We start from the raw sequence: 27,742 nt of genomic DNA on the forward strand, positions 1-27,742 counted from the left end.
TGCTATTGAAATGGCTGTTTTTTTTGTCTCCTACATGGACTATTCATCTCAATTGGTCCATGTCAGTGTTTATACATCACACCAGCCTCCACTTGCTTCCAGGATTACAGGGAAACGTCCAAAGTAATTTCGTCCAAAAACATGTTTTTGGAAGACAATAAAGGCTATTCTTCAAAATGCCTGGCCATCACTCAGAAAGAGTGGTGGGTCGAGACCCTTGTTCAGACTGATTAAAGATAGTCTGAGGGTCTCCATTGATGTAGCAGGACTGCAGGAGTACTATCATCTAACTAAGTGTGTAGTTCAAGAAGGTAGCTCAACACTGGGGTACAGCATTCTTCTGACACATCTGGTAGACTATATTAGGTTAGACGATTCTGAGACTTAGGCAGGCAGTTGCTTGACTGGGTTGTGAAACAGCTCCTCCCATTTTGCATGTCCACTGTGTTAGCGATAAGGCCTTTGTATTTGGCCGTTTCTTTGCCTAGGTTGATGCTAGGCATTCTGTCTGGTTCTGCTCATGTTATTGTTTTTAGTCACAGCTGGATGCAACTGAATAGCTGTCGAACCACTTCAGAGAACAAGTGAGAAGCAGCCACTTTGATTTGAGTATGAAGGCTTGCGTGGGCCAGACTCACTAAGGGCAGAATTTTGCCCAGCTGTTTAGCAGAGTTTTTGTGACAATCAAGTGCCGACAATGACATAAGCTTTTTTACTCCATTTTGTCCATTCTTTGTGGCCTCTTGATTACAAGTCCAGTAAAATAACCAATGTGCTTTTAAACTCAATGATGACTAATTCTCCCCTTATGGAAATTATATAACTTCAAAGAATTGTTCCTGTCCAGACCTGATAGGTTTTGGATTGAATTTTAAATCTTCTCTGTCTCTCTCTAAATTGTGCCATAGTTAGTCATAGACTCAAACAGGCCCTTTGGCCCAACTTCCCCATGCCGGCCATGTGTACTAGTCCCACCTGCCTGCCCATATACTTCTGAAGGGGGGGGGGTGGAGGGCAGCAGCAAGGAGGCAGAGTAGTGGGAGAAATGGGTGTACTCCCAGATGGGGCACGGGGAGGAGAGGGTGGGGGGGAGAGGGGTTGAAGTAAAGGGAAGGAGGGGCTGTTGTCAGTGAGTTACCTAGGATTGGTGAATTCACCGTTCATACTGTTGGGTTGTAAGCTCCCCAAGCGGAATATGAGTGTGGCCTCAATCTGGCAATGGAGGAGGCCCGGGACAGAAAAGTCGGTATGGGACTGGGATAGGTAGTTAAAATGGTTTGCAACTGGGGATCCAGCAGGCCTTGGCTTAATTTGCCTTAACGTAGCAACATTCACCATCTGAAGCGCATCATCTAGTCCACATAGACAATAGACAATAGACAATAGGTGCAGGAGTAGGCCATTCGGCCCTTCGAGCCAGCACCGTCATTCAATGTGATCATGGCTGATCATTCTCAATCAGTACCCCGTTCCTGCTTTCTCCCCATACCCCCTGACTCCGCTATCCTTAAGAGCTCTATCTAGCTCTCTCTTGAATGTATTCAGAGAATTGGCCTCCACTGCCCTCTGAGGCAGTGAATTCCACAGATTCACAACTCTCTGACTAAAAAAGTTTTTCCTCATCTCTGTTCTAAATGGCCTACCCCTTATTCTTAAACTGTGGCCCCTGGTTCTGGACTCCCCCAACATTGGGAACATGTTTCCTGCCTCTAACGTGTCCAACCCCTTAATAATCTTATACGTTTCGATAAGATCCCCTCTCATCCTTCTAAATTCCAGTGTATACAAACCTAGTCGCTCCAGTCTTTCAACATATGACAGTCCCGCCATTCCGGGAATTAACCTAGTAAACCTACGCTGCACGCCCTCAATAGCAAGAATATCCTTCCTCAAATTTGGAGACCAAAACTGCACACAGTACTCCAGGTGCGGTCTCACTAGGGCCCTGTACAACTGCAGAAGGACCTCTTTGCTCCTATACTCAACTCCTCTTGTTATGAAGGCCATCTATTGACTCGCTGAGTTATTCCGGCACTTTGTGTCCTTTTTTGCAAACCAGTATCTAACAGAAAAAGAGATGTAGGGATGGAAGGATCGTCTGGCAGCAGTTGGATGAAACTGTTCGACCATCGTGTGGCCTCCAGTTCTTTGCCCGCGGGAAGATACTGGGAACACAACTGAGCTTTTTGCCAGAGGTAGTGAACTGTATGGTAGAAGTACATCTATCACATTACAGCAGCAACAAAGCAGTGAATATGAGTGCAGATCCTACTGCTGTTGCTGCTGTTGTTTGAGAATCAGATCTCAGGTTGAAAAAAATCAACAGAGTCTCAATATCAATAAAAGTGAAGACAAATAAAGATTTGCCTTAATGTAGCAACTTTCACCATCAGTCCCCAGGTGCTTAAAGCCAATGAAACTGTCACATAAAAATACAATTGGTTTACTAATTGGTCCTACAGGGAAGAAAATCTGTCATCTTTAGCCAGTCAGAACCTACCCATGACTCCAATCTAAAACCAATATACTTGATCCTTAGCTTGAAGTGACACAGTTACATCAACTCCACAATGCAATCATTTAAACTCCAGACCACCTTCTCAGAGCAATCAGTACTTGACGTTCAGCAAAGAACGTCAGCGTTAACGGGAATCCAGAGTCAAGAGTGTTTAATTGTCGTACGTACCAAAACGGAACAATGAAATTTTTACTTGCTGCTGCATGAGGTTTCAATATATAGCATCATTAAAACATGCAAAAAAATAGGTCCATAAATATAAAAGAACAATAGAACAGGAAATCAAAACAAAGTCCAAGGACCCTAATGCAAACAACACAATTTGTCGTTCGAAATTTAGTTGGTGTTTGTACTGTTTGAGTTTGACTTTGGTTTATTGTGCAATTTTTGGTGCATCATAACTAGTCAATGGAAAGACAATACATGATTCCATTGAGCTATCCACAGTGTACTGACACATGGTAAAGGGAATAACGTGAATAACGTTTAATTAAGCAGCAGTTGAGAAGAGTAGATTGGGAGCTGTTGTTATTGGGTAAGTCCACCTGACAGGTGGGAGGACACAAGGTGCTGGCATAACAGTGGATCAGATGGCATCCCTGGGGGACATGGGGTAGGTGACGTTTTGGGTTGAGACCCTTCTGTCGGCCTTTCTGATATGTGGAAGTTGTTTAAAGGCCAGCTGGTTAAAATTCAGGGCCAGCATGTTCCTGTGAGGAAGAAAGACAAGGGTGGCAAGTTTCGAGGATCATGGATGAAGAGAGATGTTGCAAATTTAGTCAAAAAGGAAAAGGACATGTATATATGAGGTTTATGAAACTGAAATTGAATAGGGCCCTTGAGGAATATAAAGTAAGTAGAAAATAAATTAAATAGGGAATCGGGAGGGCTAAAAGGTGCCATGAAAATCCTTGCTGAGCAGAATTAGAATCCCAAGTCATTATATACCTACATTAAAAATAAGAGGGTAATTTAGGGTAGATTAGGGAAACTCAAGGACAATTTATGCCAGGAGACAGAGAAAGTGGGTGTGGTAATGAATAAGTACTTTATATTAGTGGAAGATGAATCAACAAGGTAAATCTTCGTGGAGAGGATTAAGGAGCAAGATCATTAGATTATTCAAACGCTAAATAAACTTTAGTAGTGAATCATTTTCCACTATCCTTTCAATCACCACATTCGAGATCACAACAACTTGATGTGAAAAATGTTTCCACCTCTCAACTCTGGTCATCGTAAAAGCACTTCAATTTTGCTTCTCTCCCCCCATTGAAAACAGTTTCTCCTTCACTCTATCAATGATAATCTTCACACCTCCATTAACTCTGCCCTCAATCTCCAATACGCCAAGGAAAATAATTGACTTACCTCTGCTGTGAAGAAAAATAAATCTAACTCCATTGTTCATGAAGGGAGGAAGACAAAAAGTGCGTAACTTTACATACTTTATTGTGCATATGCTGGAGTTGATAATCAAGGAAGAAATATATGGTCATTTACAGAGGTTGAATGTAATCAGACCAGTGTGTAGAAAGGAACTGCAGATGCTGCTTTTTACCGAAGATGGACACAAAGTGCTGGAGTACTTCAGAGGGTCAGGCAGCATCTCTCGAGAAAAAGGATGGGTTGACTCAGGACCCTTCTTCACACCCTGAAGAAGTCTTCAGATCTGAAGAAGGGTCCCGATCCGAAACATCACCATCCCTTTTCTCCAGAGACACTGCCTGACCTGCTGAGTTACTCCAGCACTTTGTGTCTATCGTTTGTAATCAAACCATCAGTTTTATGAATGGAAAATCTTGTTTGAAAAATTTGCTAGAATTCTTTGGTGTTATAGAACACATAATCAACACCGGGGAACCTATAGATATGATGCATTTGGATTTTCAAAAAACATTGACAAAGTGCTATCTAAGAAACTAGTGTACAAGATACGAGCTCTTGATATTGGGAGAAAAATGTTGGCACGATCACATAGAAGATAAATTATTTTTCAGATTGGAAGGTGCCCCAAGGATCAGTTCTCTTTCCTCAATTGTTTATCATTTACATCAATGACCTGGAGGAGAGGACAGAGTGTTAGTATCCATTCTGCTAATCTCACAAAAATAGGTGAGCAGGTATATTACAATGATAGATTGAGTGAGTGGGCAAAAACTTAGCAAATGGTGTTTAACGTGGCAAAGTGTGAGTTCGTGCATTTTGGTAAATGGAATCGAAAATCAAAGTATTCTCTAAACAGAGAAAGATTGAAAATGGGCAGAGTAGAGGGGAATCAAGTTGTGCATGTTCATCAATAGCAAAAGGATAGCAAGTGATTAGGAAGGCAGATAGCACTTTGGCCTTTATTACAAGAGCTTCAAAGTCCATTTGTGAAGGTGGCAACACAAGTAGATCGTGGTATACGTGCTTTCATCAGTCGGGCATTAAGTATTAGGGTCAGGAAGTCACGTTGCAGCTTTATAGGACTTGGGTTGGGCCGCATTTGAAGTATTGGTGTGCAGTTCTGGTTTCTGGAATCAGCTATCCTACTCCTTCTCCTTACTTATAGTGTTATAAAACCCTGCCTGAATCTTCAACTCCAACAGCATGGACATTTGTGGCCAATTGACCTGTTGTCTCCTGCCCTCATCTTCCCAAGTCCTAGAGATTCTGACATTGTTCCTGTGGGTGTGAGCGTAGCAAATATAGCATCACAATTTAACAATGCAAGGAGAGAGAGATCAGTGAACTACTGCCTGTGAGAATAATGTCAGTGTTTAGTTTCGTTTGGACGTACAGCATGGAAACAGGATCATCCAGCCCACCAAGCCCACACCGACCATCGATCACCTGTTCTTATCCTTTCTCTGTTAAATCACTTTCTCATCCACTCCCAGCACATTTGAGATGGTTTTTTTTACAAAAGCCAATTAACCCACAAACCTGCATGTCTTTGAGATGTGGGAGGAAACCAGAGCACAAGGGGGAAAAACCCATATGGTCACAGAGTTCACAAGCAAACTTCACACAGGTCTCTCTGGTACTGCGAGGCTGCAGTTCTACCAGCTACGCCATTATGCTACCCATGCTAAGGGAAATGATGCATTCTATAATGGATCAGAGTAGGAGATAAGCCACTGAGAACTGAAGTGAGGAGAAACCTCTTCACTCCGAAGGTAGTGAATGTTTGGAATGCTCTACTCCATAGCTCTGTGAAGCAATGAAAACTGAGATCCAATATATTTCAAAAATTTAAGAAAATTGAGAGATATGGGAATAAATGTCATAGATTAATAGTGAGATACAGGGTCCTCAACGTATTAAATCTGCTCTAACCCGTTTACACTAATCCTTCATCAATCCCAGTTTTTCACTCTCCCCACACACCTATAAACTCCCCCTAGATTCTATAACCCACCAATACACGAGGGCTTATTAACTACCAACTTGCGTGCTTTTCAATTGTGGGAAGAAACCAGAGCACCCAGAGTAAAGCAAAGTCCAAGCTGAGGATTGAACCTGGGTCTCTGGTGCCGTGAAGCAGTAAGCTCTACCAGCTGCGCCACTGTGCCGCTCATACCACTGAGGTCAGGTTGAGTTGGGTTTATCGTCATATGGTGAAGTACAGGTAATAAAGATAATCTTGCTTGAAACAGCATCACGGGCACTTGCAGACTACACACAAAAGCATACATTATACATAAATTGCATATGAATGTTATAAGACTCTGAAAAGGCAATGCAAATAGGCAAGACATCAATGCAAAACACAATCAGATAATAAGCCCAAGGTCGATCAAGAGGTGTTTCATTGCTGAGGTGGGATTAGTGTTTTGCAGGTAGAAGATCAGATGTGGTCTTAATGAACAGTGGAACGACTCAAAGATTTGCATCATCTACTCCTGTTCCTACTTATGCTCTTTTGTTTCCAAGTAATACATTTAATGGCATTCATTGAACTAAAGGTATCACCTTCGAGCAGTACTGGGATTACATCAGCCCGAGCTAGACTGGGTGATCTGAGTCACACAGTCACAGCCCACAGGGCAACAACAGAATGCAAGAAAGCTTATACGGTGATAACACACAGCGATTAAGGAACTATCATTGCATCAGCGTCATTTCTGGGAACAGGGTCCTCTTCTCTAGAAATAAGTGAGGAACACCTCAAATGCAGACTATTCCAGACAACAAAAAGGCTCCTCACGCCTGCAAGTCCAAAATTACAGGACATAGACATAAATTTGTCATTCATAAGGAGAATTTAGGCAAATTTTCTTTAAGAGTCATAGTCATAGAGTGATACAGCGTGGAAACAGGCCCATCGGCTCAACCTGCCCAAAACGGCCAACATGTCCCAGCTACGCTAGTCCCATTTTACCTGCATTTGGTCCAGCTCTAACTTTACTGAGAGAAAAGTGAGAATGTGGAACTTGTCGGGGGTATCTGAGATAAATATAATTGGTACATTGTGGGAATAAGTACATGAGGGAGAAAGGAAAAGGAGGAACTATTAACAGAGCCAGATAAAATATGAACAAAGAACATTACAGCACAAGAACTGGCCCTTCTGCCCACAATGTATGTGACGGATATAATACCACAACCAACTCTGACCTGCCTACACATAATCCACATCCCTCCATATCTATATGCTTATCCAAAAGTCTCTTAAATGCCAGTATTGTATCAGCCTAAACGACCATACCCGAGCAGCAGAATAGGTTGGAGGAGGTGCAAGTGAACCTCTGCCTAACCCGAAAGGACTGTCGAGGTCCCTGGACAGAGTCGAGGGGGTAGGTATAGCGACAGGTGTTGCATCTTCTGCGGTTGCAGGGGAACGTACCTGGGGAGGGAGTGGTTTGGGTGGGAAGGGATGGGTTAACCAGGGAGTTGCGGTGGGAACGGTCTCTGCGGAAGGCGGAAAGGGGTGGAGATGGGAAAATGTGGCAGGTGGTGGGATCTTGTTTAAGGTGGCGGAAATTTTGCAGGATTATGTGTTGTATGCGATGGCTGATGGGGTGGAAGGTAAGGACTAGGGGGACTCTGTCTCTGTTGTGACTAAGGGGAGGGGGAACAAGGGCGGAGCTGTGGGGTACCGAGGAGGCACGAGTCAGGGCTTCATCTATGATGGGAGAGGGGAACCCCCTTTCCCTAAAGAATGAGGACATCTCGGATGTCCTAGTATGGAATGGGCGCAGATGCAGTGTAGACGGAGGAATTGGCAGTAGGGAATAGAGTCTTTGCAGGAAGCAGGGTGGGAAGACGTGTAGTTGAGATAGTTGTGGGAGTCAGTGGGTTTGTAATAGACGTCAGTCAATAGTCTATTTCTAGTGATGGAGACTGTGAGATCAAGAAAGGGGAGGGAGATGTTGGTGATGATCCAAGTAAATTTGAGTGCAGGATGAAAATTGGTGGTGAAGTTGATGGAGTCCATGAGTTCTACATGGGTGCAGGAGGTAGCACCGATGCAGTCATCAATGTAACAGAGATAGAGTTCAGGGATAGGGCCAGTGTACGCCTGGAACAGGGATTGTTCAACGTTCCCTACAAAGAGGCAGGCATAGCTGGGGCCCATGCAGGTGCCTTGGACTTGGAGGAAGTGGGAGGAGTCAAAGGAGAAGTTGTTGAGGGTGAGGACCATCTCCGCTAGGCGGAGTAGAGTGTTAGTAATTGGATAGTTCTGCGGCCGAGGAAGAAGTCAGCATGGATTTACCAAAGGCAAATCATGTCTGAAACGGAGATTGTTCCCGATGTTGGAGGAAGAAACGGAGAACTTGGTTTAAGGTCTTATGTGACAAATGGAATCCAAACTAGCGCCACTCCTGGTAAACTACTGGTGAAAGTGTGACAGAGAATGTAAATTACTAAATTGTCTTATGCATCCCTCTCTGCAACTTAAACCTAACTTGTTTTCACTCTTGATAGACACAAAAAGCTAGAGTAACTCACCGGGTCATACAGCATCTCCGAAGAAAAGGAATAGGTGACGTTTTGGGTCGAGAGCCTTCTTCACTCTTTCCATGTAGTAATGATAGAACTTAGAAGAGTACAACAGACATGTTAACTCCTCTTTCAACAGGTACTGCCTGACCTGAGCATTTCCAGCATTTTCTGTTTTATCTGCAAATCTTACATGGTGAAGTGGCGACATCAAGTGGTCATTCGCAGCATTACAAGACTTTGTTCCATTCTCCTGGCTATTATAGAAACATAGAAACATAGAAAATAGGTGCAGGAGTAAGCCATTCGGCCCTTCGAGCCTGCACCGCCATTCAATATGATCATGGCTGATCATTCAGCTCAGTAGCCTGTACCTGCCTTCTCTCCATACCCCCTGATCCCTTTAGCAAAAAGGGCCACATCTAACTCCCTCTTAAATATAGCCAATGAACTGGCCTCAACTACCTTCTGTGGCAGAGAATTCCACAGACTCACCACTCTCTGTGTGAAGAAATGTTTTCTCATCTCGGTCCTAAAAGACTTCCCCCTTATCCTTAAGCTGTGACCCCTGGTTCTGGACTCCCCCAACATCGGGAACAATCTTCCCGCATCTAGCCTCTCCAACCCCTTAAGAATTTTATATGTTTCTATAAGATCACCCCTCAGTATTCTAAATTCGAGCGAGTACAAGCCCAGTCTACCTAGTCTTTCCTCATATGTAAGTCCCGCCATCCCAGGGATCAATCTGGTGAACCTTCTCTGTACTCCCTCTAAGGCAAGAACGTCTTTCCTCAGGTTAGGAGACCAAAACTGCACACAATACTCCAGGAGCGGTCTCACCAAGGCCCTGTACAACTGCAGCAGAACCTCCCTGCTCCTAAACTCAAATCCTCTTGCTATCAATGCCAACATACCATTCACTTTCTTCACTGCCTGCTGCACCTGCATGCTTCCTTTCAATGACTCGTGCACCATGACACCCAGGTCACGTTGCATCTCCCCTTCTCCCAATCGGTCACCATTCAGGTAATACTCTGCTTTCCTGTTCTTGCCGCCAAAGTGGATAACCTCACATTTATCCACATTATATTGCATCTGCCATGCATTTGCCCACTCGCCTAATCTATCCAAGTCACTCTGCAGCCTCCTAGCATCCTCCTCGCAGCCAAATCATTAATATACACTGTAAATAACTGGGGTCCCAGCACTGAGCCTTGCGGTACCCCACTTGTCACTGCCTGCCATTCCGAAAAGGACCCGTTTATTCCTACTCTTTGCTTCCTGTCCGCCAACCAATTTTCTATCCACCTCAACACTGAACCCTCAATACCGTGTGCTTTAAGTTTGTACACCAATCTCCTATGTGGGACCTTGTCGAAGGCCTTCTGAAAGTCCAGATATAACACATCGACTGGTTCTCCCTTATCCACTCTACTAGTTACATCCTCGAAAAATTCTATAAGATTCGTCAGACATGATTTGCCTTTGGTAAATCCATGCTGACTTTGTCCGATGATTTCACCACTTTCCAAATGTAATGCTATCACATCTTTAATAACTGACTCTAGCATTTTCCCCACTACCGATGTTAGGCTAACTGGTCTATAATTCCCCGTTTTCTCTCTCCCTCCCTTTTTAAAAAGTGGGGTTACATTAGCTACCCTCCAGTCTTCAGGAACTACTCCAGAATCTAAAGAGTTTTGAAAAATTATCACTAATGCATCCACTATTTCTGAGGCTACTTCCTTAAGCACTCTGGGATGCAGCCTATCTGGCCCTGGGGATTTATCTGCCTTTAATCCATTTAATTTACCTAACACCACTTCCCGACTAACCTGGATTTCCCTCAGTTCCTCCATCTCTTTAGACCCCCGGTCCCCCGCTATTTCCGGCAGACGGTTTATGTCTTCCTTAGTGAAGACAGAACCAAAGTATTTGTTCAATTGGTCTGCCATCTCCTTGTTCCCTATGATCCTGCTGGGAATCTGCAGTGAATTTAACAGATACATGTTACAGCCCAAAGGAAGGCTATCTGTTTTTGAGATGTTTTTGAGAAGGCTATCCTTCCCCCTGTTAAGGATAAGAGGGAAGTCTTTTAGGACCGAGATGAGAAAACATGTCTTCACACAGAGAGTGGTGAGTCTGTGGAATTCTCTGCTGCAGAATGTAGTTGAGGCCAGTTCATTGGCTATATTTAAGAGGGAGTTAGATGTGGCCCTTGTGGCTAAAAGGATCAGGGGGTATGGAGAGAAGGCAGGTACAGGTTACTGAGCTGGATGATCAGCCATGATCATATTGAATGGCGGTGCAGGCTCAAAGGGCCGAATGGCCTACTCCTGCACCTATTTTCTATGTTTCTATGACTCATTTAACATTTAAACCTTGACATATGCAAGGACTGCTGTTAGTGATTCAGCCAATAAAATCAAACCAAATGGGAACTTGCATTTATTCAGCCCATTCACATCTTCAGAACATTTCAATTCATTTCACAATTGATTATTTTACCCATTGTTTTACCCATTGTTGTATGACATTGGCTTCCAATTATAATACAGAGAGGTCCCAGAAATAACATTATGATTTTTTTTTAAAGCAGATAATTGTTTATTAGTTAAATGGGTTCAGGGAATAAATATTGGAAAAGATGCCAGGGAGAAGTCTGTTATTTCCACTCCCCTTACCTCTCTAACTTCACTCCTCTCTCAACGTACAGCCCTCCGCTCACTCTGTAGCAACCCCAACATTATAATCAAACCCGCGGACAAGGGAGGTGTCGTAGCCGACTGGCGCGCTGACCTCACCGGGCTGAGGCCAGGCGACAACTCTCAGGCACATCCTCCGACTTATCCTTGGACCATGATCCCACAGATGAGCACCGGGCCTTAATCTCAAACACCATTACTGATTTCAACACTTCTGGCTGTCTGCCTCCTACAGCCTCCAACCTTATCGTTTCCCAGCCCCTCACAGCCCAGTTTTACCTTCTCCCCAAAATCCACAAACTCAATTGCCCTGGCAGACCCATGGTTTCTACCTGATCCTGTCCCACAGAAATGACTTCCACGTACCTCGACTCCATCCTATCCCCCCTGGTCCAACCTCTCCCGACCTATGTCCAAGATGCCTCACATGCCCTTTGTCTCTTTAATGACTTCCGCTTTCCAAGCCCCCACTCCCTCATCTTTACTTTGGACGTTCAGTCACTCTACACCTCCTACCAGGAAGGCCTTAAAGCCTTTTCGACACCACTCTGACACCTCCCTCCACCTTTCCTTATCTCAGTCTCCATCACAGGAAATAAACTATTGACTGACGTTCATTACAAACCTACTGACTCCCGCAACTATCTCGACTACACTTCTTCCCACCCTGCTTCCTGCAAAGACTCCTGGTTAACTCATCCCTTCCCACCCAAACCAGTCCCTGCCCAGCTATGTATTAATGCCAGAGGTGCCACACGTCTGTAACTGTCCTCTGCACAGCAAAATGGCAGATGCCCCCGGTGAGAATGGATGGAAACACTTCTAGTAACTTAAGAATTATTTGTAACAAGGCAATATGAAGTAACGCTTAAAATGGACAACATTTTTCTCTGAAGAATGAATGAATGAGTGAATGAATGAATGAGTGAATGAATGAATGAGTGAATGAATGAATGAATGAATGAATGAGTGAACAAACAAGGCAATACGAAGTTTGCCTTGTCTGAACCAGTCAGAATTGTCTGAATTGCAATCATTCTGATGAAGGGTCTCAACCCGAAACGTCACCCATTCCTTCTCTCCTGAGATGCTGCCTGACCTGCTGAGTTACTCCAGCATTTTGTGAATAAATACCTTCGATTTGTACCAGCATCTGCAGTTATTTTCTTAGGCAATATGAAGTACCGCTTAAAATGGACAACATTTTTCTCTGAAGTTGCACATTCTGATGCTTGGGGCCAAAAGCTCACTGCTGGAAGCACTCAGCAGGTCAAGCAGCGTCTGCGGGGGAGAAAGGAAATTTGGTGATATTTCGGGTGAAGACTCCGCATTGCGCCCTATAACATTGACAACTCCTTTACCCCCCCCTCTCCCTCCCAACAATGTCCCCGGGATGTGATCTCTGTCTGGGACAGGGGGGCGGTCCCGCTGCCGGAAGGCGGAGTAGAGAGCCGAGCAGAGCCGGTACCAAGAGAGCTGAGAGATGGCGAAATCAGCGGTGGAAAAACAGTACCCGGAGCCGGAGATGGACCTGAGCCGGGTGAGAGGGGGTCCCGGGGTGGGAGGGCTGGGGCTGGGACTGGGCTGGGACTGGGACTGGGACTGGGACTGGGACTGGGACTGGGACTGGGGTGGGACTGGGGCTGGGACTGGGACTGGGACTGGGACTGGGGCTGGGGCTGGGGCTGGGGCTGGGGCTGGGGCTGGGGCTGGGGCTGGGGCTGGGACTGGGGCTGGGACTGGGACGGGGGCTGGGGCTGGGACTGGGGCTGGGACTGGGACGGGGGCTGGACTGGGACTGGGGTGGGACTGGGACTGGGGCTGGGGCTGGACTGGGACGGGGGCTGGGCTGGGGCTGGGGCTGGACTGGGACGGGGGCTGGGCTGGGGCTGGGCTGGGACTGGGCTGGACTGGGACTGGACTGGGGCTGGACTGGGACTGGACTGGGACTGGGGCTGGGGCTGGGCTGGGACTGGGCTGGGGCTGGACTGGGACTGGGACTGGGACTGGGACTGGGACTGGGACTGGGACTGGGGCTGGGGCTGGGGCTGGGGCTGGGACTGGGGTGGGACTGGGGCTGGGACTGGGACGGGGGCTGGACTGGGACTGGGGTGGGACTGGGACTGGGGCTGGGGCTGGACTGGGACGGGGGCTGGGCTGGGGCTGGGGCTGGACTGGGACGGGGGCTGGGCTGGGCTGGGACTGGGCTGGGGCTGGACTGGGACTGGACTGGGGCTGGGACTGGGACTGGGGCTGGGGCTGGGGCTGGGGCTGGGGCTGGACTGGGACTGGGGTGGGACTGGGACTGGGGCTGGGGCTGGACTGGGACGGGGGCTGGGCTGGGGCTGGGGCTGGACTGGGACGGGGGCTGGGCTGGGGCTGGGCTGGGACTGGGCTGGGGCTGGACTGGGACTGGACTGGGGCTGGACTGGGACTGGACTGGGACTGGGGCTGGGGCTGGGGCTGGGCTGGGACTGGGCTGGGGCTGGACTGGGACTGGGACTGGGACTGGGGCTGGGGCTGGGGCTGGGACTGGGCTGGGGCTGGACTGGGACTGGGACTGGGCTGGGGCTGGACTGGGACTGGGCTGGGGCTGGACTGGGGCTGGGACTGGGGCTGGGACTGGACTGGGGCTGGGACTGGACTGGGGCTGGACTTGGGGCTGGGGCTGGACAGGCCGGTGCTCCATCGTGTAATATCATGGAGACGGTGCAGGATAGTTTCACTTTCTCTTCTCTGCAGTTACCGAGAGGAGAAAATGAAACCTGCGAGAATAAAGATGCAGCAGCGGGAACAGTAACGTGCGGACACACACACACACACACACACACACACACACACAGCTCCTCACACAGCACTCGGTGCAAATGAAAACAACAGCCCACCAACTAACTCAATCTCAGGGGGTCGGAGCCCCCAGGCTCCACACTAGTACACCTCCTCCAATGCCCAGCCTGACTCCAACCGTGAGATTCATGCCCCGAACTCAAACCCCAGGCCTGACCCCCGAGTCCAAACCCAGCACCAAACTTCACTCTCACCCCTAAACTTAACCTTGGCCCCTAAAACCGCTGTCCGGCCATGCTCTGCGTGGACACATATCACAGAGTCGTAGAGGAAGGAAGTGCAGGTGCTGGTTTAAACCGAAGATAGACACAAAAAGCTGGAGTAACTCAGCAGGGTCAGACAGCATTCAAGTTAGGAACAGGGGACGTACAACGAGATCTGGGTGTCCTAGTGCATCAGTCACTGAAAGGAAGCATGCAGGTACAGCAGGCAGTGAAGAAAGCCAATGGAATGTTGGCCTTCATAACAAGAGGAATTGAGTATAGGAGCAAAGAGGTCCTTCTGCAGTTGTACAGGGCCCTAGTGAGACCGCACCTGGAGTACTGTGTGCAGTTTTGGTCTCCAAATTTGAGGAAGAATATTCTTGCTATTGAGGGTGTGCAGCATAGGTTTACTAGGTTAATTCCCGGAATGGTGGGACTATCATATGTTGAAAGACTGGAGCGACTAGGCTTGTATACACTGGAATTTAGAAGGATGAGAGGAGATCTTATCGAAACGTATAAGATTATTAAGGGTTTGGACACGTTAGAGGCAGGAAACATGTTCCCAATGTTGGGGGAGTCCAGAACAAGGGGCCACAGTTTAAGAATAAGGGGTAGGCCATTTAGAACTGAGATGAGGAAAAACTTTTTCAGTCAGAGAGTTTTAAATCTGTGGAATTCTGCCTCAGAAGGCAATGGAGACCAATTCTCTGAATGCATTCAAGAGAGAGCTAGATAGAGCTCTTAAGGATAGCGGAGTCAGGGGGTATGGGGAGAAGGCAGGAACGGGGTACTGATTGAGAATGATCAGCCATGATCACATTGAATGGCGGTGCTGGCTCGAAGGGCCGAATGGCCTCCTCCTGCACCTATTGTCTATTGTCATTACCTGTTCCTTTTCCCCAGAGATGCTGCCTGACCCGTTGTTATTGCAGCTTTTTGTGTCTATCATAGAGTCGTACTGGCCCTTCGGCCCAACTTGCCCACACTGACCAACATGTCCCATCTACACTCATCCCACTTTCCTGCATTTGGCCCATATCCCTCTAAATCTGACCTATCCATGTACCTGTCTCATTGTTTCTTATAGCAATGTGATAGTCCCCGCCTCAACTACCTCCTCTGGCAGCTCATTCCATACACCCACCACCCTCTGTATGGAAAAAGTTACCCCTTGAATTCCTATTAAATCTTTCCCCCTTCACCTCAAACCTATGTCCTCTGGTTCACGATTTGCTCTGCTTGTCCCTGACACGAATGACATTGTCAATAAATCAAGAGAGTTTCATTTTCATATTCAGTGGGACAATGAAATTCTGAAAAAGGGTCACAACCCGAAACATCACCTCTCCCTGTCCTTCAGGGACGCTGCCTGACCTACCAAGTTACTCCAGCACTTTGTGTCTTTTTTTTCTTCGTAAACCAGCATCTGCAGTTCCTTGTTTCTACAATTAAATTATTATCTGCTGCAGCTTTACAGACACAATAACGCATCAATGAAACAAATAAATCTCCAGTGAACCATAAGGCAATGAATTGTCAGTTACACTAGGTAACCACAACATAAAAATGCAAACTAAAGTCTTTAGAACATGTCCATTGGAGTTTAGTGCTGAGGTAGGTTTATGGACATACAAGGAACTGCAGGTGCTGGTTTACAAATAAAAGACACAAGGTGCTGGAGTAATTCAGTGAGACAGGCAGCATCTCTGGAGAGCATGGATTGGTGATGTTTCCGGTTGGGCGTTGGGCAGGGTGGTTCAAAAACCTGACATTTGATGAGAAGAAGCTATTCCTGAACTTGGAGGTCATGATTCTCATGCGCCCATACCACCTTCACGATGGTATCAGCGGGAGTAGAGCATGGCCTAGTTGGTGTGATTCTTGATGATGTTCAGTGTTGGAAGGAACTGCAGATGCTGGTTAACACCAAAGATGGGCACAAAATGGTGAAGTGATTCAGCGTGACAGGCAGCATCTCTGGAGAGAAGGAATGGGTGATGTTTCGGGTCAAGGCCCTTCTACAGACTCGGAACGCCACCCATTCCTTCTCTCCAGAGTTGCTGCTTGTCCCGCTGAGTTACTCCAGCATATTTTGTCTATCTTCGGTGTAAACAAGCATCTGCAGTTCCTTCCTACACACACCATCATTTTCAAGATCCGTATTAGTTCTCTTTGGTCTTCTTTGTCCACCGCTTAATGCAGGTGGTGCATTGATTGCATGGAATGATGTTGTGATGCAAATGAATGAGACTCTTGTTCCTGATTGTTTCAGGTGGACGATTACCATGGGGTTAAAGTACCCGACCCCTATGTCTGGCTTGAGGACCCCAACAGCGAACAGACCAAGGTGAGAAACAACACTAACACCTTCAGTGGTCCTATTTGCTCATACTTATACTTTTGTTCCATCAATGGTTCAATGGTACTTTATTCTCGCGTGTTTCTAAGTACAGTGCCATTTTTTTCCCATACAGTTCGGTAACAATCCTGCTATACATTAGGCACAATCGTACTAAGTATAAAAATGCAAGATAGTAGACTACACTGGTTCAGTACACAAGAGTCACTACATTTTAGCTGTCAATTTGTACCCTTTAAGTCTGAAATGTTTTAAATGGAAGAGTCCTGGGAGTGTAATGGAGCAGAGGGATCTAGGAGTACAAGTACAAAGTTCTATGAAAGTAGCATCGTGGGTGAATTGGGTTGTGTGGAGGCCTTTGGCACGCTGGCCTTCATCAGTCAGGAAATTGATTATAGAAGTTGGGGCATTATGTTACAGTTGTAGAAGACGCTGATGAGTTCAAACTTGTAGTATTGTGTTCAGTTTGTTCATCCTGCTGTAGGAAAGATGCCATTAAGTTGGAAGAATGCAGAGAAGATTTACGAGGAAGTTGCCAGGACTCGAGGGCTTGAGCTATGGGGAGAGGTTGGGCAGTATAGGGCTTTATTCCTTGGAGCGCAGGAGGCTGAGGGGTGACCTTATACGGCTGTATAAAACCATGAGATAGGATGAATGCACAGGGTAGGGGAATTGAATACTAGAGTACGTAGGTTTAAAGTGAGAGTGGAAAGATTTAATCGGAACCTGAGGGGCAACCTATTCACGCAGTGGTGATTATATAGAATGAGCTGCCAGATGAAGTAGCTACAATGGTAGGAACATTAACAACAATTAATAGGCATTTGGACAGATACATGGATAGGAGAGAGATATATGGGCCAAATATAGGCAAATGGGACTATCTTTGATGGGACATCTTGGTTGAGTTGGCTGTGTTGCATGACTCTATGCCTAATACTTCCTGAGAACTCACCAGCACTACCACCCTGATGTCTTCTACAGCTACACTGTTTTTAAATACATTTGATAATCAGAGGCATTCAAAAAGTTGAAATTGATTCAAATTATTTAAAAAAGAACAAAAAATAAAAAATAATAAATGTACTTAAAATCACAACTTACCGATTATTGATAAAAAATATATACATTTGTAATAAAGAGAAGTAAGTTCAGCGAAATTTTCTTTAGGAGTCCTTCTCGTAAATCCAACAAGCAGATACAAAATACGTCAGATAGAGCTCTTAATGATAGCGGAGTCAGGGGATATCGGGAGAAGGCAGGAACGGGGTACTGATTATGCATGATCAGCCATGATCACGGTGAATGGCGGTGCTGGCTCGAAGGGCTGAATGGCATACTCCTGCACCTATTGTCTATTATCTATCAGGACTTGTCAGTTCAGTAGTTTACAGAACTCCCCTTGTTTCACTGTAGAACATAGGTTGACACAAAGAGGCATTAGATATCCTACATACAACCTCCAGCAGCTTCCATACTTTAGTGCCACAGTGTACAGACGCAGAAGTCCAAAATGTCCTCATGCACACATTGAAGATAGTGATTGGTTCTCCATTGCATCTGCCTTATTTTGCAATGCAATGCATCAGTATGGTGCATAAAGTATCAATGGTGCAGAGAATGCATATTGCGAATAGAGTTCCATAACCTCTTGGAATAGTGTTCCATTACCTCTTCTCAGGTCAGGAGCAGAAGTTGGTTAAAAAGTGTTTAAATGCTCGCCCCAATCCATCAATAGGAATGTCTCTGTATTTCTCCCACCAACAAGTGGAATAGATTGTTATCCTATTCATAACCTGCGCCTCTCTTTACTTTCCAGGCATTTGTTGAAGCCCAGAACCAGATAACCATGCCTTTCCTGGAAAAGTGCAGAGTCAGACAGAGACTTCAGGAGCGCATGACAGAATTGTTTGACTACCCCAAGTACAGCTGCCCTTGCAGGAAAGGGAAACGGTGGGAGTTTTATCAGAATTTGTCATGAATCCTTGAGATCGTCACATTCATTGCATTATTTTTGTTGATTGTGCTAAAAGCCATAACTGATCATAACATAACTAGATCCCTCACTTTGGCAGTGTGGTAGATATGCTGTTGGATTAGACATTCAGAGAGCAAAGGTTCAATTCTCACTCTGGAGTATTTAAGAATTTGAATTCGGTTATTTAAAAAATCTTTATTTGGGATAGTCAAGTCAAGTCAAGTCAAGTCAAATTTATTTGTCACATACACATACTCGATGTGCAGTGAAATGAAAGTGGCAATGCCTGCGGGTTGTGCACAAAAAGAATTACAGTTACAGCATATAAATAAAGTTAATAAGTTACTAAACATAGCACAAAAAGTGTCGACAAAAATTTAGTCTCTGGGGTTATCAAAGTTGACAGTCCTGATGGCCTGTGGGAAGAAGCTCCGTCTCATCCTCTCCGTTTTCACAGCGTGACAGCGGAGGCGTTTGCCTGACCGTAGCATCTGGAACAGTCCGTTACTGGGGTGGCAGGGGTCCCTCATGATCTTGCTTGCTCTGGATCTGCACCTCCTGATGTATAGGTCCTGCAGGGGGACGAGTGTAGTTCCCATGGTGCGTTCTGCCGAACGCACTACTCTCTGCAAGGCCATCCTGTCCTGGGCAGAGCTGTTCCCAAACCAGACTGTAATGTTGCCGGACAGGATGCTCTCTACAGCCCCAGAGTAGAAGCAATGAAGGATCCTCAGCGACACTCTGAATTTCCTCAGTTGTCTAAGGTGGTAAAGGCGCTGCTTAGCCTTACCCACCAGTGCGGCAATGTGCGTTGCCCACGTCAGATCCTCTGCGATGCGGACTCCCAAGTATTTGAAACTGCTCACCCTATCCACAATAGACCCATTTATCTCCAGTGGCGTGTACGTCCTTGGATGTTTAGCCCTTCTGAAGTCCACAATCAGCTCCTTTGTTTTAGTGACATTCAAGAGGAGGCTATTGTCCTGACACCAGAGTGCCAGATCAGCCACCTCCTCCCGGTAGGCCTTCTCATCGTTGTTGGAGATCCGGCCCACCACCACAGTGTCATCAGCAAACTTGATGATGGAGTTTGAGCTGAACCTGGCCCTACAGTCATGTGTGTACAGGGAGTACAGTAGGGGGCTAAGGACGCAGCCCTGGGGGGATCCTATGTTCAGGGTGAGGGAGCTAGATGTGTGTTCCCCCATCCTGACCACTTGGGCCTGGCAGTGAGAAAGTCCAGGACCCAGGCACACAGAGGGGTGCTAAGCCCCAGTTCCAGCAGCTTCTCAACCAGTCTGCTGGGGACTATTGTGTTGAATGCTGAACTAAAGTCAATGAACAGCATCCTCACATAGCCCCCCTGGCTGTCCAGATGAGAGAGAGTGGTGTGTAGAACCTGGGAGACCGCATCATCCGTGGACCTGTTCGGATGTATCGAATTGTTCTAAAGCCTAGTTGATAGATGAATGAGACTTTTTAGTTTAATTTAGAGATACAGCGTGGAAACAGGCCCTTCATCACACCGGCTTCGCATTGACCAACGATCCTCATACACTAGCACTCATATCCTGCACACTCAGAACAATTTACAAATTTTACCAAATTCAATAAACCTATAAACCTGTACATCTTTGGAGTGTGGGAGGAAACCGGAGCACCCGGAGAAAACCCACGCGGTCACAAGGGAAAACGTACAAACTCCATACAGACAGCACCAGTAGCCAGGATCGAACTTGGGTCTCTGGCACTGTAAGGCAGCAATTCTACCGCTGTGCCACATTGCCGCCCCTGGACTTAGATTTGGGAAGTCACATTTTTACCCGGAATAGACTTTGTTGGACAAGCTAGAGTTCAGAACATATAAAATAGTAGTGGGAGTAGGCCATTCAACCCTCATGCAAACTCCACCATTCCACAAATCGTGGCTAATCTTCTACCCCAGCACAATTTTCCTGCACTTGCCCTATATTCTTTTAATCCTTTCATATCCAGTAAATATTTGTTTCAAATATAATCAAGGACTGACCTTCCACCGGCCTCCAAAGTCAGGACCTCCAAATATTCTCCATTAACTGTATCAAGAAATTTCTCCTCAATCCAGTCCAAAATGGTCCATTCCTAACATTGAGATGTCGACCCCTCGTTCTGGATTGCTTAGCCACATGATTTATTTGGATGAATTCAAGATTCACCATTTCACAATGAGGGGGATAAGCAATAAATGGCTTATTTGCTATGCCCTGTCAACGAAATAAATAAAACTATCGGGAGCCATTGGACGGGGTTGGGTACCTGGAGGTGCTACCTGTTGGTCAACTGTTATTCTCTCTCTGGCTTGCACTGTAAACCCCAGCCTTGAATTGTTGCTCAAATCTGCAGACTGGGACTCAAACCCAAATCTTGTGAGCTTGAGACAACCCACTGAGTGATGCCTGGTTTCTCAGATGATGAGGGCAGAATAGGGTGACACAGTGGTAGAGTCGCTGCCATACAGCACCAGGAACCTGGGTTCAATCCTGACCACAGGTGCTGTCTGTCGGGAGTTCATATGTTCTCCCTGCAACCACATGGCTTTTCTCCGGGTGCTCCGGTTTCCTCCCACACTCCAAAAATGTTCAGGTTTGTGGGTTAATTGGCTTCACTAAAATTGTAAAAGTCCCGAGTGTGTAGGATAATGCTAGTGTACGGACGGGGTGATTATTGGTCGGTGCGGACCCGGTGGGCAACGGGCCTGTTTCTGCGCATGTATGTCTAAAGTCTAAATGTCCAGTTGAGATCCCCGATTTGGCTAATTGACTCTTAAAGACTGTTTCAGATGAATGAAGCTAGGGATGCAACAACTAGGGAAAAGGTTCAACAGGTGGTCCAATAATGAAGATTGAACTGCCAAGGGGAATGTACGGGCTGAGACTGCTCTGAAAATGTGGCCAGACTTGATGAGCGCCAATTTTCTGGTTTTCAGATATTTTTACTTCCACAACTCGGGGCTGCAGAACCAGCACGTGTTGTACGTCCAGGATTCATTGGACGGAGATCCTCAGGTGTTCCTAGATCCCAACAAGATGTCCGAAGATGGGACTGTGGCCTTGAATAGTAGGTTATCGCCAAGTATGGGGGCTTAATCTTGCTGTTAAAATTTCATGGTTCAGAATTCAGAGAATTAACAAGTTTTTCAATGTCAAATATTGAGGGGAGATCTGAGATTTTAAATGCAGGTCATTAATATCCAGATCAAACATTTTTTTCTTGACATTGTTTGATATTGGCAAGAGGTGTAGGATTTAGCTGATCATAAAAAGCTGACCTACTGACAAGAATATTTCAGTTTCTGTTCTGGGGTCAGAAAGAACATCTTGGCCTGGAGATCAAGTATCATAAAGCCACAAAAATAACCCCAGCGCAAAATGATGGAGCAAGTCTTATCAACTTGTTTGTTATATCTCCTTCAGTTTGGAAGAATTAATGGTGACCTAAACCAAATGTTTAAACGTACAAAAGGCATTTTGTAAGTTTGATATAGAGAAACTTCTGCTGATGGGTTTCAGGGCAATGGAGAGAAATCATCAAATTACAAACCCATCCAGGAGACTATTTAACACTCTTTCAGTGGAAGTGTTGGGAAAATCTGAAATTCTGTCCCCCCAAGCAGAGTAGACGTTAGATGTTGGGGTTCACTTGGAGCTCTCAGGACTGAGGGAAATACTTTTGAAAAATGCATATGCTGTAAATCTAAAACAGAAGTGGAGCATGCAGGAAATGCTCAGCATGGGGGAGGGAAACAGTTGACATTTTAGATCCGGCACCCTTTACAGAACTGCTGAGTATTTTTGGTTTAATATAATTGGAAAAAGAAGCAGAAGGGAAGTGAGGAAACACCAAAGGATTATAGGAGCCTAGAAGACACTGGAAGGTTATGGAATGGGTTTCTAAAGGTGCTTTCAAATGTCAATTCACTGAATATTTGATGAGGGTAAATTGAAGGGGCAAAGATTTTGGTGAGGCTAAACTGAGAAGCTCCCTCAGTAGAGGCACATGCCCAATGGACCACATTTTGATCTAAGTGATTCTGTGATTTATTCTATAGTCATTAAAAACAGATAGATAGTTTTTGTTATGCAAGGCCAATATGTTTTGAAGAACCGAGGATTGTGATTGAACTGAATGGCCAACCCAAGAGCTGAATGGCCTCTTCCTGTTCCATTGATTAGGAAGAATTTGATTTGCATGGTGTGACGGTTCCTGTTGTCGGCTTGAGTTCCATCAACAGTAGAGTTGTCCTGACCTCTGGTTGTGTTTGCACAGTGCTGGCCTTCTCTGATGACAATGAGTACCTGGCGTATGGACTCAGCAAAAGTGGCTCCGACTGGGTCACAATCAAAATCCTAAAGGTCGAAGGTCCTGAAGATCTCCCAGACATTCTGGAAAAGGTGAAATTCAGCTGTCTGTCCTGGACTCACGACGGAAAGGGAGTTTTCTACAATCATTACCCAGATCAAGAAGGAAGCATGGATGGTATGTGGGAAATAGCATGTTTGAGAAAAGTTTGCATTGTTACACTGTGGCCGTCCACTGTGGCCATAGAATCATTCAGCACAGTAACAGGACAATCTGCCCAACTTATCCATGCCGACCAAAATGCCCCATCTACACCAGTCCCACCTGCCCACATCCCTCTAATCCTTTCCTGTCCACGTACCTGTCCAAACGGCTTTTAAATGTTGTTATAGTAATGGTATAATAGTATAATGGTATAATATATGTGGATATATTAAGAATAAGGGGTAGGTCATTTAGAACTGAGATGAGGGAAAACTTTTTCACACAGATAGTTATGAATTTGTGGAATTCTCTGCCTCAGAAGGCAGTGGAGGCCGATTCACTGGATGCATTCAAAAGAGAGTTAGATAGAGCTCTTAGGCTAGCAGAATCAAGGTGTATGGGGAGAAGGCCGGAAAGGGGTACTGATTGTGGATTGTCTGAAGAAGGGTCTCGACCCAAAACGCCACCCATTCCTTCTCTCCTGAGATGCTGCCTGACCTGCTGAGTTACTCCAGCATTTTGTGAAATAAATACCTTCGATTTGTACCAGCATCTGCAGTTATTTTCTTACACTGATTGTGGATGATCAGCCATGATCACATTGAATGGCGGTGCTGGCTCGAAGGGCTGAATGGCCTACTCCTGCACCTCTTGTCTATGTGGTATATCTGGCTTTATATCGTGTCATGCTCTAGATTCACCGAAGTGATTATCAAAATGACAAATAAATGGAGATAAAAACATCTGTTTGGGGAAAAAAAAACTTGAACTCATATAGTACCTTTTAGAAGGATTTCACAAGGTGTTTTATATTTAAGAAAGTATTTTTGAACGATAATTACTGTTGCAAAATTTTGAAAACATCACAAGTTTTTCCTGAGGATCACATGCACCATTGGATCACAGGAAACAAATTTATGGTGTAAATATCACAGGTGAAAAATGGCATTTTCTACCTTTTAAATGTGTCGTTAAATCAGGACTCCAACTGCCCATTCTAATTCACAGAATATATCCCTTGGCGTTGATTAAAGAGAGTAAGATAGTTCTCCCTAATGTCCTGATAAATACTCACAACTGAGCACTGAAAACTGATTATTTGGTCATTTTCGCTTGCTAATTTGGGACCTTGCAATGCATCGATTGCCTGCTACAATTCTTATATTGTTAACTGTGGGTCCACAACCAAAAAGTACTGGTTGTAAAATGCTCATGTAATGTACAGTATAAATCTGTAAATGTAATTGATGAACTTTGTTGTATTCGTTATATATTCTTTTTACATCATTCAAGTGTGTCTGGTTTAGAACACAAAATGCTGGAGTAACTCAGTGGGTCAGGCTGCATCTCTGGAGGATATGTCTAGGCGATGTTTTGGGTCGGAACTCTTCTTCAGACTGATTGGGGTGGGGGGGGGCGGGAAGCTGGAAAAGAGAGGTGGGGATGGGACAAAGTCTGGCAAGTGATAGCAGTAGGCATACTTTGAGGAGGTTTCACAGTGGAGCAGTGAAACGAAGACTCAGGAAACTGCAGATGCTGGAATCTTGTGTCAAACACAAAATGCTAGGCATGAACAAGAAACTATCATCATCCAGCCCAACTGATTTTTGGTTTTGTTTCGATTTTTACTTCCGCGTAAGCTAATTCACACTTTGAACTAACGTTTCATTTCCCAAATGAAACCCATTTGAATCTTTCACTAATGTACTCCACCGCTTTTGTACAGTAATTATATTTGATGTACTGATGGTCCGTCTATTCCAGGCACTGAAACCACATCCAATCTCAACCAGAAACTCTACTACCATGTGCTTGGCACCAGCCAGTCAGAGGACATCCTATGTGCGGAATTCCTGGATAATCCCAAATGGAAAAGTGCAGCCCAGGTACTTTATTAATGTCAGCTTGGCAGCATGTGAACAGTGAAGAAGATTGTCTAAGGATTAGCAGGATCTCTATCAACATAGGAAAAGTAGATGGAATTTAACTTAGAAAATGCATTAAATGTCATCCAGAATGCACGCAATGAATGGTAGGGTCCTGAAGAGTGTTATTGAATAGAGAGGCCTTGAGTACAAGTATCTTGTTCCCTGAAAGTGGCAACACAGTTTAGTTTAGAGATACAGCATAGAAACAGAACCTTTGGCCCATCGGGTCCAAGCCGACCATCAATCACCCGTTCAAGCTAGTTCCATGTTATCCCACTTTCTCATCCACTCCCTGCACATTAGGGGCAATTTCCAGAGACCAATTAACCCACAAACCTGCACGTCCCTGGGATTTAGACATGGTGGCACAGAAGGCAAGTAGACAATAGACAATAGACAATAGGTGCAGGAGTAGGCCATTCAGCCCTTCGAGCCAGCACCGCCATTCAATGCGATCATGGCTGATCACTATCAATCAGTACCCCGTTCCTGCCTTCTCCCCATACCCCCTCACTCCGCTATCCTTAAGAGCTCTATCCAGCTCTCTCTTGAAAGCATCCAACGAACTGGCCTCCACTGCCTTCTGAGGCAGAGAATTCCACACCTTCACCACCCTCTGACTGAAAAAGTTCTTCCTCATCTCCGTTCTAAATGGCCTACCCCTTATTCTGAAACTGTGGCCCCTTGTTCTGGACTCCCCCAACATTGGGAACATATTATCTGCCTCTAATGTGTCCAATCCCCTAATTATCTTATATGTTTCAATAAGATCCCCCCTCATCCTTCTAAATTCCAGTGTATACAAGCCCAATCGCTCCAGCCTTTCAACATACGACAGTCCCGCCATTCCGGGAATTAATCTAGTGAACCTACGCTGCACGCCCTCCATAGCAAGAATATCCTTCCTCAAATTTGGAGACCAAAACTGCACACAGTACTCCAGGTGCGGTCTCACCAGGGCCCGGTACAACTGTAGAAGGACCTCTTTGCTCCTATACTCAACTCCTCTTGTTACGAAGGCCAACATTCCATTGGCTTTCTTCACTGCCTGCTGAACCTGCATGCTTCCTTTCATTGACTGATGCACTAGGACACCCAGATCTCGTTGAACTCCCCCTCCTCCTAACTTGACACCATTCAGATAATAATCTGCCTTTCTATTCTTACTTCCAAAGTGAATAACCTCACACTTATCTACATTAAACTGCATCTGCCATGTATCCGCCCACTCACACAACCTGTCCAGGTCACCCTGCAGCCTTATTGCATCTTCCTCACAATTCACACTACCCCCCAACTTAGTATCATCTGCAAATTTGCTAATGGTACTTTTAATCCCTTCGTCTAAGTCATTAATGTATATCGTAAATAGCTGGGGTCCCAGCACCGAACCTTGCGGTACCCCACTGGTCACTGCCTGCCATTCCGAAAGGGACCCATTTATCCCCACTCTTTGCTTTCTGTCTGTTAACCAATTTTCTATCCATGTCAGTACCCTACCCCCAATACCATGTGCCCTAATTTTGCCCACTAATCTCCTATGTGGGACCTTGTCGAAGGCTTTCTGAAAGTCGAGGTACACCACATCCACTGACTCTCCCTTGTCAATTTTCCTAGTTACATCCTCAAAAAATTCCAGTAGATTTGTCAAGCATGATTTCCCCTTCGTAAATCCATGCTGACTCGGAACGATCCCGTTACTGCTATCCAAATGCTCAGCAATTTCGTCTTTTATAATTGACTCCAGCATTTTCCCCACCACTGATGTCAGACTAACTGGTCTATAATTACCCGTTTTCTCTCTCCCTCCTTTCTTAAAAAGTGGGATAACATTTGCTATTCTCCAATCCACAGGAACTGATCCTGAATCTATAGAACATTGAAAAATGATCTCCAATGCTTCCACTATTTCTAGAGCCACCTCCTTAAGTACTCTGGGATGCAGACCATCAGGCCCTGGGGATTTATCAGCCTTCAGTCCCATCAGTCTACCCAAAACCATTTCCTGCCTAATGTGGATTTCCTTCAGTTCCTCCATCACCCTAGGTTCTCCAGCCCCTAGACATTTGGGAGATTGTGTGTATCTTCCTCAGTGAAGACAGATCCAAAGTAACGGTTTAACTCGTCTGCCATTTCTTTGTTCCCCATAATAAATTGCCCTGCTTCTGTCTTCAAGGGACCCACATTTGCCTTGACTATTTTTTTCCTCTTCACGTACCTAAAAAAACTTTTGCTATCCTCCTTTATATTATTGGCTAGTTTACCCTCGTACCTCATCTTTTCTCCTCGTATTGCCTTTTTAGTTAACTTTTGTTGCTCTTTAAAAGAGTCCCAATCCTCTGTCTTCCCACTCTTCTTTGCTATGTTATACTTCCTCTCCTTAATTTTTATGCTGTCCCTGACTTCCCTTGTCAGCCACAGGTGTCTCTTACTCCCCTTAGAGTCTTTCCACCTCTTTGGAATAAATTGATCCTGCAACCTCTGCATTATTCCCAGGAATACCTGCCATTGCTGTTCTACCGTCTTCCCTGCTAGGGCCTCCTTCCAATCAATTTTGGCCAGCTCCCGCCTCATGCCTCTGTAATCCCCTTTGCTATACTGTAATACCGACACTTCCGATTTTCCCTTCTGCCTTTCCATTTGCAGAGTAAAACTTATCATGTTGTGATCACTGCCTCCTAATGGCTCTTTTACCTCTAGTCCCCTTATCAGATCAGGATCATTACACAAC

General features: G+C 45.5%; 1 protein-coding gene across 1 annotated transcript in view; it reads left to right on the forward strand.

Annotated features, from left to right (window-relative positions):
- The first annotated feature begins 12,567 nt into the window (after nt 1-12,567).
- The window catches only part of LOC144606597 (prolyl endopeptidase-like), a 31,733-nt gene continuing 16,558 nt past the window's right edge, over nt 12,568-27,742 (forward strand). Inside the window, exons 1-6 of the mRNA XM_078422865.1 lie at nt 12,568-12,691; nt 16,477-16,551; nt 18,383-18,516; nt 21,507-21,637; nt 22,847-23,056; nt 24,848-24,969. Coding sequence (XP_078278991.1) covers nt 12,635-12,691; nt 16,477-16,551; nt 18,383-18,516; nt 21,507-21,637; nt 22,847-23,056; nt 24,848-24,969 — 729 coding nt within the window. The 5' untranslated portion in view covers nt 12,568-12,634. The remainder of the gene's footprint in view (nt 12,692-16,476; nt 16,552-18,382; nt 18,517-21,506; nt 21,638-22,846; nt 23,057-24,847; nt 24,970-27,742) is intronic.

The sequence above is a fragment of the Rhinoraja longicauda genome, chromosome 27 (genome assembly GCF_053455715.1).
Source record: "Rhinoraja longicauda isolate Sanriku21f chromosome 27, sRhiLon1.1, whole genome shotgun sequence".
Lineage (NCBI taxonomy): Eukaryota > Metazoa > Chordata > Chondrichthyes > Rajiformes > Arhynchobatidae > Rhinoraja > Rhinoraja longicauda.